General features: G+C 33.1%; 1 protein-coding gene across 6 annotated transcripts in view; it reads left to right on the forward strand.

Moving 5' to 3' along the window:
- LOC143233529 (cell adhesion molecule Dscam1-like) overlaps positions 1 to 19,062 on the forward strand; it is a 122,566-nt gene that overhangs the window by 8,342 nt on the left and 95,162 nt on the right. For 5 of the 6 annotated variants that reach the window (XM_076469838.1, XM_076469841.1, XM_076469839.1 and 2 more), the window contains exons 2-3: positions 15,007 to 15,162; positions 16,770 to 16,931. In XM_076469838.1, the coding sequence (XP_076325953.1) occupies positions 15,007 to 15,162; positions 16,770 to 16,931 (318 nt within the window). Of the gene's footprint in view, positions 1 to 3,198; positions 3,336 to 15,006; positions 15,163 to 16,769; positions 16,932 to 19,062 lie in introns of those variants that run through there. The other variant, XM_076469840.1, reaches the window with a different exon arrangement.

The following is a 19,062-nucleotide window of genomic DNA, read 5'->3' on the forward strand; positions in this document are numbered from 1 at the left end:
CTGGTAGTTAATGTTCCGGGCTGCTGGAGGCAAGGTTCAAGATTCATGACTCAGAGATGTTTAACGCCCTTCTTCTTTTTTTTTCAGCTGTTAGTGCGTTATGAGAATGACGGTCAGTCCCTTTATTCCGTTTACAATCGAACAAATTATCTGTGTGGCAAAAGTGATACAAGAGCTATCTGCGCTAGCTGTCACTAATTTCGCTGTGTAAGTCTAGAGAGAGGACAACTAGTCACCACGATCAACTGCCAGCTCTTGGACTACTCTTTTACCGACGAATAGTGGGATTGACCGTCACATTATACCGCCCCCACGGCTGAAAGGGCGATATGTTTGGCGGAACCGGGATCCAAACCCTTGACCCTCAGATTATGAGTCGAACACCCTAACCACTCGGCCATGACTGGCCACCAGACGACAGAACGTCGCAGAGAACATTATATATAAAAACTACATTTTGACACTGCTTGTTGTTTCGCAGGTAATACGGTGTCACCCAATAATTGATCGTTTTGTGGAAGGTCATGAAATAGTTTTCCATCACAATATATTCGTAAAAGGTGAGTTTAGATCTTTAGAATTTCAGAGGCAATGGTATCCCTCATACTTAATGGTAATAGGAAACAAAAGAACATTGGACAACTTGGAGAACTATAACTATTCACAAAAACATCTGCAGCAAGTCTTATCCCAGCCATGATGAGCAAAGATGGGTAACTTGTAACAGTTGAAAATCTATTAACACAAAGATCGGTCAAAAAAGCCGTCCACGTGTTCAGACAACAGTACACACATAATCAAGAAGAATTTCTGTCTAGAAAAGCGACACAAGTTACGTGTATATTAGATTCGTTCACGATATATTCATTCAACCGTCATATACCTCCAGCAACTCTAGAATAAAAGAACAATTTGTGCAATAGCTACGGATATCTGTGCGGATATCAGATGGCTGATAAAACAGAAGCTTAAAAACTGTCGTCCTTCTACAATAGATAGCTCGTTTGTTTTAAATTGCGTTAACCATCCATAAACCAACAGTGTAAGACTAGATGGAAGACAGCTAGTCATCACCACCCACCAGAAGCTCGACATCGATATAAGCCATTCTCCTATTCAAGTGATTTCCATCTGAATAAAATATCTTAATGGAACTTTAAGAACCATGGCATAAAATGATTCCCCCCTCGCTCAGAGGGCGAGCATATTTGGTAGTACAGGGATTAGAACACGACACCTTCAGATTGCTTGTCGAAAACCCTACCCAGTTTCTGGCTTATGAAAAGTAACAGAATAGTGAGGTGTGCTTTGGACATGATAGCCTCACACCAAAACCTTTGGAAACAAAAATTACGTTGTAGAGCTATTACCAAACTACACGGTTGTTAAGTAGAGCAATAATTACCACGTGGATTGTAACAACTTGGTGTGGCTCAAAAAATCGTGTTTTAACGTACTCAAACCTCTGAGTACTTAACTTTAGACGCCCGTGACCTGACCCTTTAAGTTGAAAATACTATTACTTTCTAAATTCCAAGTATGTTGATCAAACCCTATCCTTTATCACTAAATTACGCCCGACATGGACCAAGTGGGTTAAGGCGTTCGACTCGTAATCCGAGGGTTGCTAGTTCGAATTTCCGTCGCACCACACATACTCGCCTTTCAGCCGTGGGAGCGTTATAATGTGACGGTCAATCCCACTATTCGTTGAAAAAAGAGTAGCTCAAGAGTTGGCGGTGGGTGGTGATGACTAGCTGCCTTCCCTCTAATCTTACACTGCAAAATTAGGGACGGCTAGAGCAGATAGCCCTCGTGTGGCTTTGGGCGAAATTCAAAAACAAAACAAATTATAACTAAATTGTATTTTGTAACACAAGCCGAGCAAACATAGGTCTGCAAAAATCAATGAATTTCAATGGCCTTGTTAACACGTCAAGAAATATTAGAAAAGTTTCAAACGTTTCTATTTGTTGTCGTTTCTCTTTATTCTACTCTATCAAGTGTGTGGAGTTGGAAAAAATCCTGATCCAGGATTTTGCTCATATTGGATAAGTAAATTTCTCTTACACACAAGATCAATTGAATATTTTATCATTTTTTATGTTTGTAACTCCTCTCCACAGTCTTGTTTTAAACATATAAACTTTTTTGTAATGATGGAAACTTTTCACCAAGACTGTGACTTTTGTATATATAATCAGTAGGTACCGTTGTGTTAAAATATGTTTATAAAACTAGTAAGTAGGCAGTCAATCCTCAGGGTGATGCTGCCACAATAGTTCACGCGCTCCTGCACTAATGGCTAGACATACGAATTGAATTCTAATGCAGAAACTAATTAGCGTTCATTATAAGTAATAATATCATTCATTCATTGTTATAAATAAACTTGTTAATTAATCCACAGTGAAGCAGACAGAATCACAAAATCTTATGTCGGGATATTTTCGTATCGACGCTACAATTAATGAGTGATTATCACCTGTAATAACACGTGTGTGAAATGATTGGATGGCAAACGTAAGAGCTTCTTTGGCCAAGTGGTCAGGGCTATGAACTCGTGGGTCTGAAGATCGTGGGTTCGAATCCCTGTCACACCAATCACACTCGCCCATTTAACTGTGGGGGCATTATAAAGTGACAACTGCTACTTGTTGGTAAAAGAGTAGCCCCAGAGTTGGCGGTGGATAGTGATGACTAGCTGCCTTTCCTCTAGTCCTAAACTGTTCAATTAGGGATCGGTCCGGCATGGCCAGGTGGTTTAGGCACTGGACTCGTAATTCGAGGGTCGCGGGGTCGAATCCATGTTCTGCCAAACGTGCTTGCCCTTCCAGCCGTGAAGACGTTATAATGTAACGGTCAATCCCACTATTCGTTGGTAAAAGAGTAGCCCAAGTGTTGGCGGTTGGTGGTGATGACTAGTTGCATTCCCTTAGTCTTACACTGCTAAATTAGGGACGGCTAGCGCAGATAGCCCATCATGTAGCTTTGCGTGGAATTCAAAACAAACCAATTAGGGACGGCAAGCGCAGATATACCTCATGTAACTTTGCGCGAAATTAAAAATACACAAAAAACAAGCCGATTTCTTACAATCAGTGCTGGAATTTTTTGTTTAATTTTCGTACAGCTCTGAAACCGACAGATGGCGCGCTAACTCTTGATACTTCTTAATCAATGGAATTTGATCGTTTTGTAGAACTTTTTAATGCTGACAGTCTGTTTTCACTTAACTACTAGAAACGACGAAATCGTTACTGATTAGAAGCTAGATAAAACGTTTTTCGTTGTTGGAAAAAAAGTACAGCACTTTCGATTCAGTGAGACAATAAGTGAGTATTAACCTACTCTTATTTCTTTATTGTTGTTGTTAAGAGAACTTTCGCCCTTAATTAAGAGGGTAGAAACTATGACGCACCTTTCTTCTCCTGAAATAACGAAATCTTTGAGAATAAACATTTGATAAAGACGAGGTACAAGAAAGTTTTCCAAATCTCATAAGACACATTTTACTAAGCCTTCTTTCTCGTGTCTTATAATGTTTAAGTCGTTCTTAATGCTTTGAAGTATTTCTCTTACTTTGTTACTTTCTTAAAACTATAATTAGTTATAACACTAAAATTATTAAAATAGAATTATTATATTTTGAATTTCAAAACAATAAATGAACGTATTTCAATTTTAAAAATCTGTAGAAATAGAAAACGAACTTTGATTCGATTTTAACAAATCTCACATAATGTCAGCGTTTGAGGGAATCTATAACAATATAACAGACATCGATATAAATCATTCTCCTAAATAAATATCTTAATGGAACTATAACATAAAACACACTCAAAAGGTGATAAAAAGTGCCTACCTGTTAATTAAAACAAGAAAGTGTGTTTGCTTTTGAATTTCCCGCAAAGCTACATGAGGGCTATCTGCGCTTGCCGTCCCTTATTTAGCAGTTTGAAACTAGAGGGAAGGCAGCTAGTCATCATAATTAACCTCCAATTATTTAAATACTATTTTACCAACGAATAGTGGAATTGACCCTCACATTATGGCGTTTCCCACAACTGGAAGAGGAAGCACGTTTGGCTTGATGGGGATTCGAACCCACGACTCTCATTTTACGAGACAAATGCCCCCTAACAATCTTGCCATGCCGGACCGAAAGAAAAGGGTATTTAGTATCTAAGTATTTGGTATCTAAGTATTAAGTATCTAAGAAAGGCTAGAAGATAAGGAGTCAACTTGTTTCTAGAGTTTAATAAAAACTAATAGATAGTTAATGGTTAAATTAAAAACTAGAAGGTACCAGAAGTTTAATAAAAACTAATAGATAGTTAATGGTTAAATTAAAGACTAGAAGGTACCAGAAGTTTAATAAAGACTAATAGATAGTTAATGGTTAAATTAAAGACTAGAAGGTACCAGAAGTTTAATAAAAACTAATAGATAGTTAATGGTTAAATTAAAGACTAGAAGGTACCAGAAGTTTAATAAAAACTAATAGATAGTTAATGGTTAAATTAAAGACTAGAAGGTACCAGAAGTTTAATAAAAACTAATAGATAGTTAATGGTTAAATTAAAGACTAGAAGGTACCAGAAGTTTAATAAAAACTAATAGATAGTTAATGGTTAAATTAAAGACTAGAAGGTACCAGAAGTTTAATAAAAACTAATAGATTGTTAATGGTTAAATTAAAGACTAGAAGGTACCAGAAGTTTAATAAAGACTAATAGATAGTTAATGGTTAAATTAAAGACTAGAAGGTACCAGAAGTTTAATAAAGACTAATAGATATTTAATGGTTAAATTAAAGACTAGAAGGTATCAGAAGTTTAATAAAGACTAATAGATATTTAATGGTTAAATTAAAGACTAGAAGGTACCAGAAGTTTAATAAAGACTAATAGATAGTTAATGGTTAAATTAAAGACTAGAAGGTACCAGAAGTTTAATAAAAACTAATAGATAGTTAATGGTTAAATTAAAGACTAGAAGGTACCAGAAGTTTAATAAAGACTAATAGATAGTTAATGGTTAAATTAAAGACTAGAAGGTACCAGAAGTTTAATAAAGACTAATAGATAGTTAATGGTTAAATTAAAGACTAGAAGGTACCAGAAGTTTAATAAAAACTAATAGATAGTTAATGGTTAAATTAAAGACTAGAAGGTACCAGAAGTTTAATAAAAACTAATAGATAGTTAATGGTTAAATTAAAGACTAGAAGGTACCAGAAGTTTAATAAAAACTAATAGATAGTTAATGGTTAAATTAAAGACTAGAAGGTACCAGAAGTTTAATAAAACTAATAGATAGTTAATGGTTAAATTAAAGACTAGAAGGTACCAGAAGTTTAATAAAACTAATAGATAGTTAATGGTTAAATTAAAGACTAGAAGGTACCAGAAGTTTGATAAAAACTAATAGATAGTTAATGGTTAAATTAAAGACTAGAAGGTACCAGAAGTTTAATAAAAACTAATAGATTGTTAATGGTTAAATTAAAGACTAGAAGGTATCAGAAGTTTAATAAAGACTAATAGATATTTAATGGTTAAATTAAAGACTAGAAGGTACCAGAAGTTTAATAAAGACTAATAGATAGTTAATGGTTAAATTAAAGACTAGAAGGTACCAGAAGTTTAATAAAAACTAATAGATAGTTAATGGTTAAATTAAAGACTAGAAGGTACCAGAAGTTTAATAAAGACTAATAGATAGTTAATGGTTAAATTAAAGACTAGAAGGTACCAGAAGTTTAATAAAGACTAATAGATAGTTAATGGTTAAATTAAAGACTAGAAGGTACCAGAAGTTTAATAAAAACTAATAGATAGTTAATGGTTAAATTAAAGACTAGAAGGTACCAGAAGTTTAATAAAAACTAATAGATAGTTAATGGTTAAATTAAAGACTAGAAGGTACCAGAAGTTTAATAAAGACTAATAGATAGTTAATGGTTAAATTAAAGACTAGAAGGTACCAGAAGTTTAATAAAGACTAATAGATAGTTAATGGTTAAATTAAAGACTAGAAGGTACCAGAAGTTTAATAAAAACTAATAGATAGTTAATGGTTAAATTAAAAACTAGAAGGTACCAGAAGTTTAATAAAAACTAATAGATAGTTAATGGTTAAATTAAAGACTAGAAGGTACCAGAAGTTTAATAAAGACTAATAGATAGTTAATGGTTAAATTAAAGACTAGAAGGTACCAGAAGTTTAATAAAGACTAATAGATAGTTAATGGTTAAATTAAAGTCTAGAAGGTACCAGAAGTTTAATAAAGACTAGTGGTTAGCTAATGGTTAAATTAAATGGTTAATTCATATTAAAACAATTCTTTGTTCATTCTCTTTTAATTTGTTAGAACAGCTAATATAATAATTAAAAAATAAATAATGTTCAAGAGTATGTGTCAGTTTCACTGATACATTTGTAAGCCTTTTAAACCATCTTATCCTTCAGTGATAGCTGTCATAAATCCTAGTTTTTGACTTTTTTTCTAGGCTTGGTCTTTACGCCACACTTATTGCATGCTATTCAGATAAATTACTTAAATGTGACACTGAGATGATATTAAAGTAGACCTTTTCTGTCACCGTTTTTCACAAGTTACAACGTTTGGTATGCCAATCCTAAAGGCTCTACGCTTTACACTGAAAGTGTATGTGCATTCTGAGCCTTACGCTATCACCAAATATAATGTGGCCATTTCAAATATCGATCAGCAGTGTCATTCTGGCATGCATGGTTTTGCCCTCTCTCTTTCTGTCTTTGAAAGTAAATTTCCTGTAAAACACTAGTTCATTCTTCAAGAAAACCTATCCATTATTTGTATAGTAGTAGAACAACCGATTCAGGAGCACTAAAAGCAGAAAACAGAAATACTGCAGTAGAGAGGACGGCTGAATGGAACTGATAAGTTAGCAATCTAAGAAACAGAGTATAAAGAAAAAACAACAGAAAATATCCATATGGTATTATGTGGTATTGAGTTGTTTGTTTTCTTTAACCAGTTAAATGTACTGTCCCATAATACAAACCAAACCTTTTATTATTATTTCCCTGTTTTAATGAAACAACTTTGTATTTCTGTGTGTGCGTATTTTCTTATAAGAAACCCACATCAGTCTATCTGCAGAGTCCAATGAGAAGAATCTAACGCCTCGTTTTAGCATTGTAAATCCGTAGACTTTACCGCTGTACCAGCGAGGGACTTGTTTTCCTGTTACACCTGACACAAGTTCGTATATCCGTAGTTATCCGATTCATCATTAACACAAAACTTTATCATTAAAGTAGATCTAACAAATTATCAAAAAAGTTCTATGTAACGATAAAAAAACTTAGTTGTGTCTGATAATTATATTGTATTAGAACATTCCTAATCGGAGACAGAATATTTCTTAGGGCTGCGGTTCTATACATATGTGGGATTAGCTAAATTATAATTATATTTTTTATATTTCTAAAAACAAGAAATATGAATTGGATTGTTGTTTCTAAAATAATACTTTGATGTCGAGAAACCTACGGTTCTATACATATGTGGGATTAGTTTGGGTTAGAAATATATATATATATATATATATATATTCTAACCGAAGATATACCATATTGTTGTTAATTCTAAAATATACTTTATACTTTATTATTGGGCCCGGCATGGCCAAGCGTGTTAAGGCGTTCGACTCGTAATCCGAGGGTGGCGGGTTCAAATACTGATCGCACCAAACATGCTCGCCCTTTCATCCGTGGGGGCGTTATAACGTGTCGGTCAATCCCACTATTCGTTGGTAACAGAGTAGCCCAAGAGTTGGCGGTGAATGGTGATGACTATCCACCTTCTTACACTGCTAAATTAGGGATGGTTAGCGCAGATACCTATCGAATAGCTTTGCGCGAAATTCAAACAAACAAACTTTATTGTTGTTAATTCTAACAGAAGGAATACTACATTATTGTTAATTTTGTTTGTTTGTTTTTTGAAATTCGCACAAAGCCACTCGAGGGATATCTGTGCTAGCCGTCCCAAATTTAGCAGTATAAGACTAGAGGGAAGGCAGCAAGTCATCACTACCCACCGCCAACTCTTGGGCTACTATTTACCAACGAATAGTTGGATTGACCGTCTCATTATAACGCCCCCACGGCTGGGATGGTGAGCATGTTTCGTGCGATCAGGATTTGAACCCGCGACCCTCGGAATACGAGTCGAACGTCTTAACACGCTTGGCCATGCCGGGCCGGTTGTTAATTCTAACTAAGGATATACTTTATTGTTAATTCTAACTAAGGATATACTTTATGGTTGTTAATTCTAACTAAGGATACACTTTATTGTTGTCAATTCCAACTAAGAACATACTTTATTGTTTTCAATTCTAATTAAGGATATAATTGTTGTCAATTTTAAATAAGGACATACTTTATTGTTGACAATTCTAACTAAAAATTGTTAATTCTAAGTGAGGATATACTTTATTGTTGTCAATTCTAATTGAGGATACACTTTCTTGTTGTCAGTTCTAACTAAGGATATACTTCATTGTTGTTAATTCTTAATTTAACTGAGGATATACTTTATTGTTGTCAATTCTAAGGATACACTTTATTGTTGTCAATTCTAACTAAGGACATACTTTATTGTTGTTAATTCTAACTAAGGATAATCTTTATTGTTGTCAATTCTAACTCAAGATTCTTAATTCTAACTGAGGATATACTTTTTTGTTGTCAATTCTAACTAAGGATACACTTTATTGTTGTCAATTCTAACTGAGGATATACTTTATTGTTGTTAATTCTAAATCAGGACATACTTTATTGTTTTCAATTCTAACTAAGGATATAATTGTTGTCAATTTTAAATAAGGACATACTTTATTCTTGTTAATTCTAACTAAGGATATACTTTATTGTTGTCAATTCTAACTGAGGATACACTTTCTTGTTGTCAATTCTAACTAAGGATATACTTCATCATTGTTAATTTTTACTAAGGATACACTTTATTGTTGTCAATTCTAACTGAGGACTTACGTTATTGTTCTTAATTCTAACTAAAGATACACTTTATTGTTGTCGATTCTCACTAAGGATACGTTTTATTGTTTTCAATTTAAACTAAGGACATACTTTATTGTTGTTAATTCTAAATAAGGATACACTTTAGTGTTGTCAATTCTAACTATATATATACTTTATTGTTGTTAATTTTAGATAAAGACATATTTTATTGTTGTTAATTCTAACTAAGGATATCTTTTATAATTGTCAATTCTGACTAAGGACACACTTTATTTTTGTCAATTCTGACTAAGGACACACTTTATTTTTGTCAATTCTAACTAAGGATATACTTTATTGTTCTCAATTCTAAATAAGGATATACTTTATTGTTGTCAATTTTAAATAACAACATACTTTATTGTTGTCAATTCTAACTAAGTATAAACTTCATTGTTGTTAATTCTGACTAGGGATATACTTTATTGTTGTCAATTCTAACTAATGATATACTTTATTGTTGTCAATTCTAACTGAGGATACACTTTATTGTTGTCAATTCTAACTTAGGATACACTTTCTTGTTGTCAATTCTAACTAAGGATATACTTCATTATTGTTAATTTTTACTAAGGATACACTTTATTGTTGTTAATTCTCACTAAGAATACGTTTTATTGTTTTCAATTTAAACTGAGGACATACTTTATTGTTGTTAATTCTAAATAAGGACATAATTTACTGTTGTGAATTCTAGCTGAATATATACTTTATTGTTGTTAATTTTAGATAAAGACATACTTTATTGTTGTTAATTCTAACTAAGGATATCTTTTCTAATTGTCAATTCTGACTGAGGACACACTTTATTTTTGTCAATTCTAACTAAGGATATACTTTATTGTTCTCAATTCTAAATAAGGATATACTTTATTGTTGTCAATTTTAAATAAAGACATACTTTATTGTTGTCAATTCTAACTAAGGACATACTTTATTGTTGTCAATTCTAACTAAGTATATACTTTATTCTTGTCAATTTTAAATAAGGACATAATTTACTGTTGTGAATTCTAACTGAGGATTGTTAATTATAACTAAGGATATAGTTTATTGTTGTCAATTTTAACTAAGGATACACTTCATTGTTGTTAATTCTAACTAAGGATACTCTTTATTGTTGTCAATTCCAACCAAGGATACGTTTTATTGTTTTCAATTTCAACTAAATACATGCTTTATTGTTGTCAATTCCAACTAAGGATACGTTTTATTGTTGTCGATTCTAACTAAGGACATACTTTTTTGTTGTTATTTCTAACTAAGGACATACTTTATTGTTGTTAATTCTAACTAAGGATACACTTTATTGTTGTCAATTCTAACTAAGGATATACCTAATTGTTGTCAATTCTAACTAAGTATATACTTTATTCTTGTCAATTTTAAATAAGGACATAATTTACTGTTGTGAATTCTAACTGAGGATTGTTAATTATAACTAAGGATATACTTAATTGTTGTCAATTTTAAATAAGGACATACTTTATTGTTGTCAATTCTAACTAAGGATTGTTAATTCTAACTGAATATATACTTTATTGTTGTCAATTCTAACTAAGGATATACTTCATTGTTGTCAATTCTAACTAAGGATATACTTTATTGTTGTCAATTCTAACTAAGTATATACTTTATTCTTGTCAATTTTAAATAAGGACATAATTTACTGTTGTGAATTCTAACTGAGGATTGTTAATTATAACTAAGGATATACTTTATTGTTGTTTATTCTAAATAAACATACACTTTATTGTTGTCAATTCTAACTATGGATATAATTTACTGTTATTAATTCTTAGTAAGGATATGCTTTATTGTTGTTAATTCTAAGTAAAAATACACTTAAGTTATAGGTGAATAGGTTAATTGTTAGTTTTGTGTAGATAGTTAAATTTAGACAGTAGCACAGATAACCTTTTTTCAAGCTTTGTGTTCAAAACAATGTTTAAAAATGTTATATTATAAAACTTTCCAGTTAATGTGACTTTTCTTTAGAATCTAGCTAAATTATAAAAAATACTTCTCTCACAAAATTGTTTTTATGATCAGATATTAATAATTATATCAAATTATCTAATAAGTTTTAGCGTTTGTTTTTAGGATCACACGTCCAAAATTTTCCAATCATTCAAATTAAAGTCTGTTTATGAAACAAATTAATATAAAACGACAAGTTTGGAAATAACAAATCGTCTCATAATTCTAAACATGGAAGAATCATAATTTGGTGACGTAAATAAAATAATTTGTCTGGAGGTTTAGGATATTTAAGTGTAATTATTAGAATCTAATGAGGGGAATAAAAATTGTTCCCCTAACGGCAACAATTATTATTAAATGTTAATCTTACGCACGCACACTCGTGAGGTTTCAGCACGCAAAGCTCAGAAAGTCTCGTGTGCTTTTTTGAGTGCAGCTAATTACTGATTTTTTATTTATTTGTCATTAGTAATACATATATGTTTCTGTGAAACACATTGGATTTTCTATGTATGTTCCTGGCAATATAATTTTGTGTGTGTGCAAGACTTTTAAACAATTGTTCTTTTTCAAGGAAGAAAAAGATTAAATGAGAAGAGAATGTTTCACCGAATATTTTATTAAATGGACAATTATTCCCGACACTAACAAAAACACCAGGAGAAATGGGACCAAACAAAACACTAGAATAAAGACATTTATATAAAAAATGAACGAACTATGTTCTTTGATGTGATTTACTTGTATTTGGTTTTTTATTAATTATTTGTTAAATTTCAAATGATTTTGTCGTATTTTAGGGACGCAATACACAGAAAGATAATTCATTTTCCGTTTAACGCTGATTAATCATACAGTTTACGTCATTAATCACGTGCAATCTCACTAATGTAGAACGAAATAATTTAGTTTGATAATAAGTTCTCGTCAGAAATTTTCATTAATTAAAATACAGCCTTTCGTTCGTCCCTTCTATTCTTTTGTGTCTTGAAACCACGAGCTAGTCAATAGGAATATTTCGAGGTTGTAATTTATTTAAATAAATCGCCTCAGCTGTCCGACTGTTCTTATCAAAATTAATCGAATTATTTTTTTATTTCCTTACTTTATGATTACACCATTCGACTGAAAATCGGTTGAATTTCATTTAAGGTTTTTGTTAAAACTGAAGAGACACTCAAAGCTTCTTTATAAGAAAAACACTGATGGAAAATATATGTAATTTAGACCAAAATAAATTATTTTGGAAATTTACGATGCAAACACGTGCTTTACTTACAAAACTTTTTTTAAATTTCAAAAAGCACGTGCATAATTATGTCATAAGCGTAAGTATTCTATATGTGATCGATTTGATCCAAAAGATGGTCGCATAATGTAAAATCGTTCCATTGTTCGTTATTGTGATCCCCCGCTGGTACAGCGGTAAGTCTACGGATTTGCAACGCTAATATCAGTGGTTCGATTTCCCTTCGTAGGCTCAGCAGACAGCCCGTTGTGGCTTTACTACAAGAAAACACACACACAAACCGTTATTGTGAGTATTTTAATAATATTATCCCTCATACAAGAATAGTCTTCGATCATTTAGCATCACTTGTACTCGTTCAGCCATTAAGATCACTCTATTTTGTAAATTAATAGTGTTACTTCATTACTGCAGAGAGCGATACCAGAAGAAAAATGTTTGTAGTTCTTTATGCCCGGCATGGCCAGGTAGTAAAGGCACTCGACTCGTAATCTGAGGGTTGCGGGTTCGAATCCCTGTCGCCCCGAACATGGTCGCCCTTTCAGCGGTGGGGGCGTTAAAATGTGACGATCAATCCCACTATTCGTTGGCAAAAGTGTAACCCAAGGGTTGGCGGTAGTATTACACCGCTAAACCAGGGACGGCTAGCGCAGATACCCCTCGAGTAGTTTTGCGCGAAATTCAAAACAAACAAACATAATTCTTCAAGAAAACTGTTTCTTTTAAATGCAAATTTACGGGTAATATGGCCTTGTTAATACGAAATTGTATAAAAAATTTATGTTATTATTACGAGGTCATACGAATTCACACAAAATGTTAAAACACTTGTAGAAATTATTCACTCATTAGCTAACTTTTCGAAATGAGATCATGTAATTAATTAAATCAATCACTTACTTTTGTATTTTTTACTGTATTTTTTCAGGCTATTTACTGTATTCACCGACAGTAATCAAACCCTTGATTTTAGCTTTGTAAGTTCGAGGGTTTTTTTCTTTATTGACCCACTATTAAAAAAATACATTAAATTTCAAGTTATCTCATGAAAATAACCGTATTTATCTCGATAGTAAAAACAAAAAACATTACTTAAGAATGATTACATAAAACATACACAGAAAATTAATAGTAACAAACAAAAATAAAAGACATTCCGCGGGGATTAGTGTTAGGATATCAAATATATTTGTCTTAATATCTCTTTCAAGTGGTTCTAAATTCTGTTATTTGCTTATTAACTACAATAAGCCACGTAGCATTAACTAACCTTTTGTGAATAAATCTGAACAGGTCATACAGTTTTGAATATTGTATTCATATGCTAGGCCAGGCATGACTAGGTGGATAAGGCATTCGACTCGTAGTCTGAGGGTCGCGGGTTTGAATCCCCCTCATAACAAACATGTTCGCCCATTCAGTCGTGGGTGCGTTATAATGTGACGATCAATCCCAACATTCGTTGGTAAAAGAGTAGCCCAAGAATTGGCAGTGGGTGGTGATTAGTTGCCTTCCCTCTATTCTTATACTACAAAATTAGGAACGGTTAGCGCAGGTGGCGCTCGTGTAGCTATACGCGAAATTCAAAAATAACCAACGTTATTTGTAAATCAAAACTAACCACATATAAACCTCAACAAACCATGTGGCGTTAAACACCATATTCGTATTTTAACGACAGCGAAACACATCACTTTGATTTCCATATTTATAGGCCTAGTTAACCACATAAACAATTTCAACAAATCATATGGCAGTGAAAGCCGTATTTACATATTAACCATAGCAACCAACATTAGTTTGATATCTTTATTTGTAGGCTTAATTAACAACATATGACCCTCAATAAAACATGTAGCTTGAATACCGTATTCGTATGTTAACTACACTAAATCACATGACTTTGATTTCCTTACTTGTAAACTAGACTTAATCCCACATAAACCTTAACAAACCATGTGACGTTAAATATGGTATTCATATAGGAGTTCAGAGCTTAACTTGATAATTAAGAAACATTTTTTATATAAATGTACCACGTTTTGACTAGATTATGTCACCATCATCTGATGTTAGAATTAGAAACATTAAAGTATATCTTAGAAATAACAACAATAAGGTATACCTTAGAATTAACAATAATAAGGTATATCTTAGAAATAACAACAATATATTATATATTTGGCTAGAATCATCACTTTGATGGTATGAATGCATTTATTTCAGAAATGTTTGGCATCATTTTATACCATTACAAAAGAAAACAGTCCTCGTTTGGCATCATTTTATACAATTATGAAAGAAAACAGTCCTTGTTTGACACCATTTTATACCATTACGAAAGAAAACAGTCCTTGTTTGGCACCATTTTATGCCACTTCAAAAGAAAATAGTCCTTGTTTGGCATCATTTTATACCATTAAGAAAGAATACAGTCCTTGTTTGCCATTATATTGGTATCGTTACGAATTTTTGTCCTTCCATTTTCACTGAGATGTGTATATTTCACAAGCACCCAACCCAACAAAAGTAACGATAGGAAAATATGAGTTTGGAGTTACCTTTGCTTTCTAACAGAATTTTTGTAATGATCGAAAGGAAAAACTTACTATAGCAATACGGAAAAGGTATTTATATTTAGAGTATTTTTTATGTTCAAAAAATACGTTAAATAAGACTTGTTTATTCTTTCTTAGATTCTTCCGAACTCATGAAAAGAACTCCAAGTTCAACCATTTTCAGCTTACCATATTTAAGTTCATCGATGAATTTTACCATCACTGCTGGAGAGACTATCGTGCTGGACTGCCCTCTTGAAAATGTTGAAAGAAACGAAATTTCTTGGGAAAAAGGTACCTAAAGATGATTTTCTAATTAGCACGTGCTTGACAATATATACTTTGAGATTACAATGGCTGCCCATCTACTTTCATTGAATAGCGAAAAACTTTAAGATTCTTCAACGATGGATAAACGAAACAATTCAGAAATCTTTATGTCAAAATATCGATGAATTTTGAAGGATTGCATCTACTGGTGGTAATTCTGTAATTTATTGTCAATTCCACATGCCTTTAATGGCTTACAACATCGAACGTTTGTTAAGAAATGTCAGTTTGTTGTGTGTTTTATTAGAAATAGAAATACGTCTATTATAAGATCTCTGAGGCACTTATTGATATCATTCAACTCTAAATGTTTTTCTAGTTCTAGGATTTCATTTGCTAAACAGAGAACCTCTATACAAATATCTAAAAGTATGACATGTTTCAACTGATTCATTTTAGGATGAGCCTAAATATACCATAAGTAATTATTCCGTTTATCATTGGGTCGATAATTAAGTTTTTAAACATCTGGGCCATTCATGCCAAATTGAAAACACTGAAAACTAAACATACGCAATTATACTATTGTTTTAGTTATGTAAATTATACTTTTCTACTATAAAATATGTGTGTTACGTAGAGGAGTGTCAAGCTCCACCCACTCGTGATTCTTAATGGTACTAATACACCAATCAAGTTCTTGTATGACATTTACAATTACTTCTACAACTACTCCAAGAGGGTCTGTACCTGGAAACAAACCTCCTTAGGACACCTCCCCAAGTTTGGTTCCATTAGCTCGTGAGTGGGACTATGAACATGATTTTAAACGTTCTGCCACCAGGATCCCCAGAAAAAGTGGTCCAAATCAGAAAGTTCGATACCATGTTCGGGTTAAGCGCCCTTGTATACCTACCATTAGACATCCATCTTTCCAGAGTGACCTTCCGAACAAGTTTTAGTCCCTTTAGAAAAGAGGCTACAGTATATTGAATACAAGTCCTTCCAAGCTATCCTGAGTCCGCCTGCCAAGTTTGGTCCTACAACGCCCCCGAATCACCCTGGTCAGGTCCTACTAGCTCCAAAACCCTTTTAGGAATATGTGGACAAACAAATAAACACACATCAGAAATAATATCGAATGTTTGTTTGTAGTTAAGCACAAACCTAACAACAAGCTGTCTGTACACCACAGGTATCGAAGTCCTATTTCGAGTGTTAAAAGTCCACACACCTAAGCGCTGTGCCACTGGGGGTGGGGTGGGATGGACATATTAGATGATAACGCAATTAAATTGATGTGAGAAGTGTTTGTTATAAAAATAATAAGGGAATTTAACACGGTTGAAATATCTCATGTGTTTAAACCACACGTTCGTCGTATTTTCGAGTATAGTATGTTGCTCTGTATGTAAAACACAAATATTCGTGCACGTATAACGAAATGCTTTGATTGTTAATCTCATTCATAAACAAACGTGTGGGATTTGTGTGAGTGAATGTGTGTATATATATACGTGTGCAAGAAAACATCCTTTGAATATGTTGGCCTTATTTTGAAACCATCAAACGATTTTATAAATTACAGAAATCCAGTTTATATAACAAAAAAAACTTGTACTGGGTTCTAGATGGCCGTCGTCTGCCAGACAACCAACGTCAAAGGATCTATCCTAACGGAAGTTTGATTATTTCCAATGTGAACCGTAACAAAGATGGTGGCCACTTTGAATGTTTTGGTTCAACGCCGAGTGACCAGGTGTCAAGGGTGATGATAGTGTTAAGTGTGAGAGGTGAGTACATTTTCCGGTCAACTGCGTAATAGCGGTATTACGGCGTTATTGTAAAAATATACGTAACCGAAAAGAAAATGTTAATATAATCACAAATCAGGCTTTTCTCAAACTTTACTTAACATTTGTGGAGTTAAAATGATACCGAATAAAACTCAGCAGTCAAACTGGCCACGTCATACAATCCACTACCGGTAGGGAGAGGTCCACTTATCCCACCATAGTAACAAAACAAGAACAACCGTGTGAAATAATTTACACGCGATAGATTCCACTAGTATTGGAGAGCTCATAGTATTAACACTAACGATTTCGTAGCTATGAGAGCTTTATAATGTGTTTGTCAATCTCACATTTCACCCGTGTTAAGGCGTGCGACTCGTAATCAGAGGGTCGCGGGTTCGCATTTCGGTCGCGCCAAACATGCTCGCCCTTTAGCCGTGGGGGCGTTATAATGTGACGGTAATCCCACTATTCGTTGGTAAAGAGTCCAAGAGTTGGCGGTGGTTGGTGATGACTAGCTGCCTTCCCTCTAGTCTTACACTGCTAAATTAGGAACGGCTAGCACAGATAGCCCTCGAGTAGCTTTGTGCGAAATTCAAAAACAAACAAACAAACTTATTACTTCTAAATTCATATGTATTTTTACCACTTATATTAACGATCTATCTAAAAAAACTATACATCCACGTGGCGATTGATAAGCGCCTTGATTCGTAATAGACATGATCACTCGAAGTTACAAACCTAAACTTATGTCGCTCATTCAAATTTTCTGTTGTTCTTAAAACATGAATCTTTCATTTATTTATTTCTTGTATTTCACAGTATAACAAAAATCAAAGTAATTAGTAACATAAAACAAAATTAGCAACACTAAAAAGGTCTTTCAAAGTTATGGTTTAATATACAGTTTATAATAAAAGTATGTAATTCAAGCAAAAGTACCCGTCCCCAGTGACGTGAAAAGTTTCAGTTAGCCCATAAATTTAGATTGTTTCAAGCACTTTAGAAACGTTAATGGTGTGTATTTTACTGTTGGTTTTACTTAGAACCATAGCCCTAAACAACTTGTATCGTCCGTCACAAAAAAGTAATTGTTGAACAGTTCAGTCATACCAATAACCACTCAACAGTAACATACAGTAAATGTATATTTTTATTAATTTACGTCACATTTTAAAAGGAGATTGAATGTCTTGTTTTTGAATTTCGCGCAAAGCTACACGAGGGCTATCTGCGCTAGCCGTCCCTAATTTAGCAGTGTAAGACTAGAGGGAAGGCAGCTAGTCATCACCAACCACCGCCAACTCTTGGGCTACTCTTTTACCAACGAATAGTGGGATTGACCGTCACATTATAACGCCCCCCATGGCTGAAAGGGCGAGCATGTTTGGTGCGACGAGGATTCGAACCCTCGACCCTAAAAGGTGGTTGACGGCATTATTAATTACTAACAGTTTAGTGTAGAATATCCTGCTTGTAAAATAAAACTTGGCGTCAGTGATATTCTTGTCTGTTCTCTCGTCATTCCAAAAGTGAATGTTGAGGTTTGCCTGCCTGCACAGCTTTTCAAACGGAAGACAGACACCAGGGTTCGCAATAGTACAAGATCAGTAAAATATTGTTTCTAATTTTACAATTTCTTTGGTGTTGAATATTGTAAATAAACAGTAAAACACAGCATTTTGTGTTTAAGTTTCCTTGTGATTTCTTCTAATTACGACATGTTAATAAATATTACTGTTTTGTGCTTCGAGTCAATAAATCATACTTAACTGACATAAATCTAGTTATGTGGACTTTGTGACGTTCTTAGCTCTAGTAGCTCTTTTCTTATAAGGTAGTATGTTCCCACAGTACTGTGAATAACATACTGTTTTTGTACATTACATCAGAATGTACGTATTAACGAACCTTTCCAATACCCAAGTCAAATAACGTGGACATTAACAGTAATTTTTTGATAACACAGCAAGTTTTCCTCAGCATTTGTAACACGAAATAAATACTTTAATAAACTATATTATATAACGTTATTATTTTAATATTATGGCCTAGCATGGCCTAATTGTCAGAGTAAATAACCCTCAAGTAGCTTTGAGGGAAATATAAGAAAAAAACAAACTTG

The sequence above is a fragment of the Tachypleus tridentatus genome, chromosome 12 (assembly GCF_004210375.1).
Source record: "Tachypleus tridentatus isolate NWPU-2018 chromosome 12, ASM421037v1, whole genome shotgun sequence".
Taxonomy (NCBI): Eukaryota; Metazoa; Arthropoda; class Merostomata; order Xiphosura; family Limulidae; genus Tachypleus; species Tachypleus tridentatus.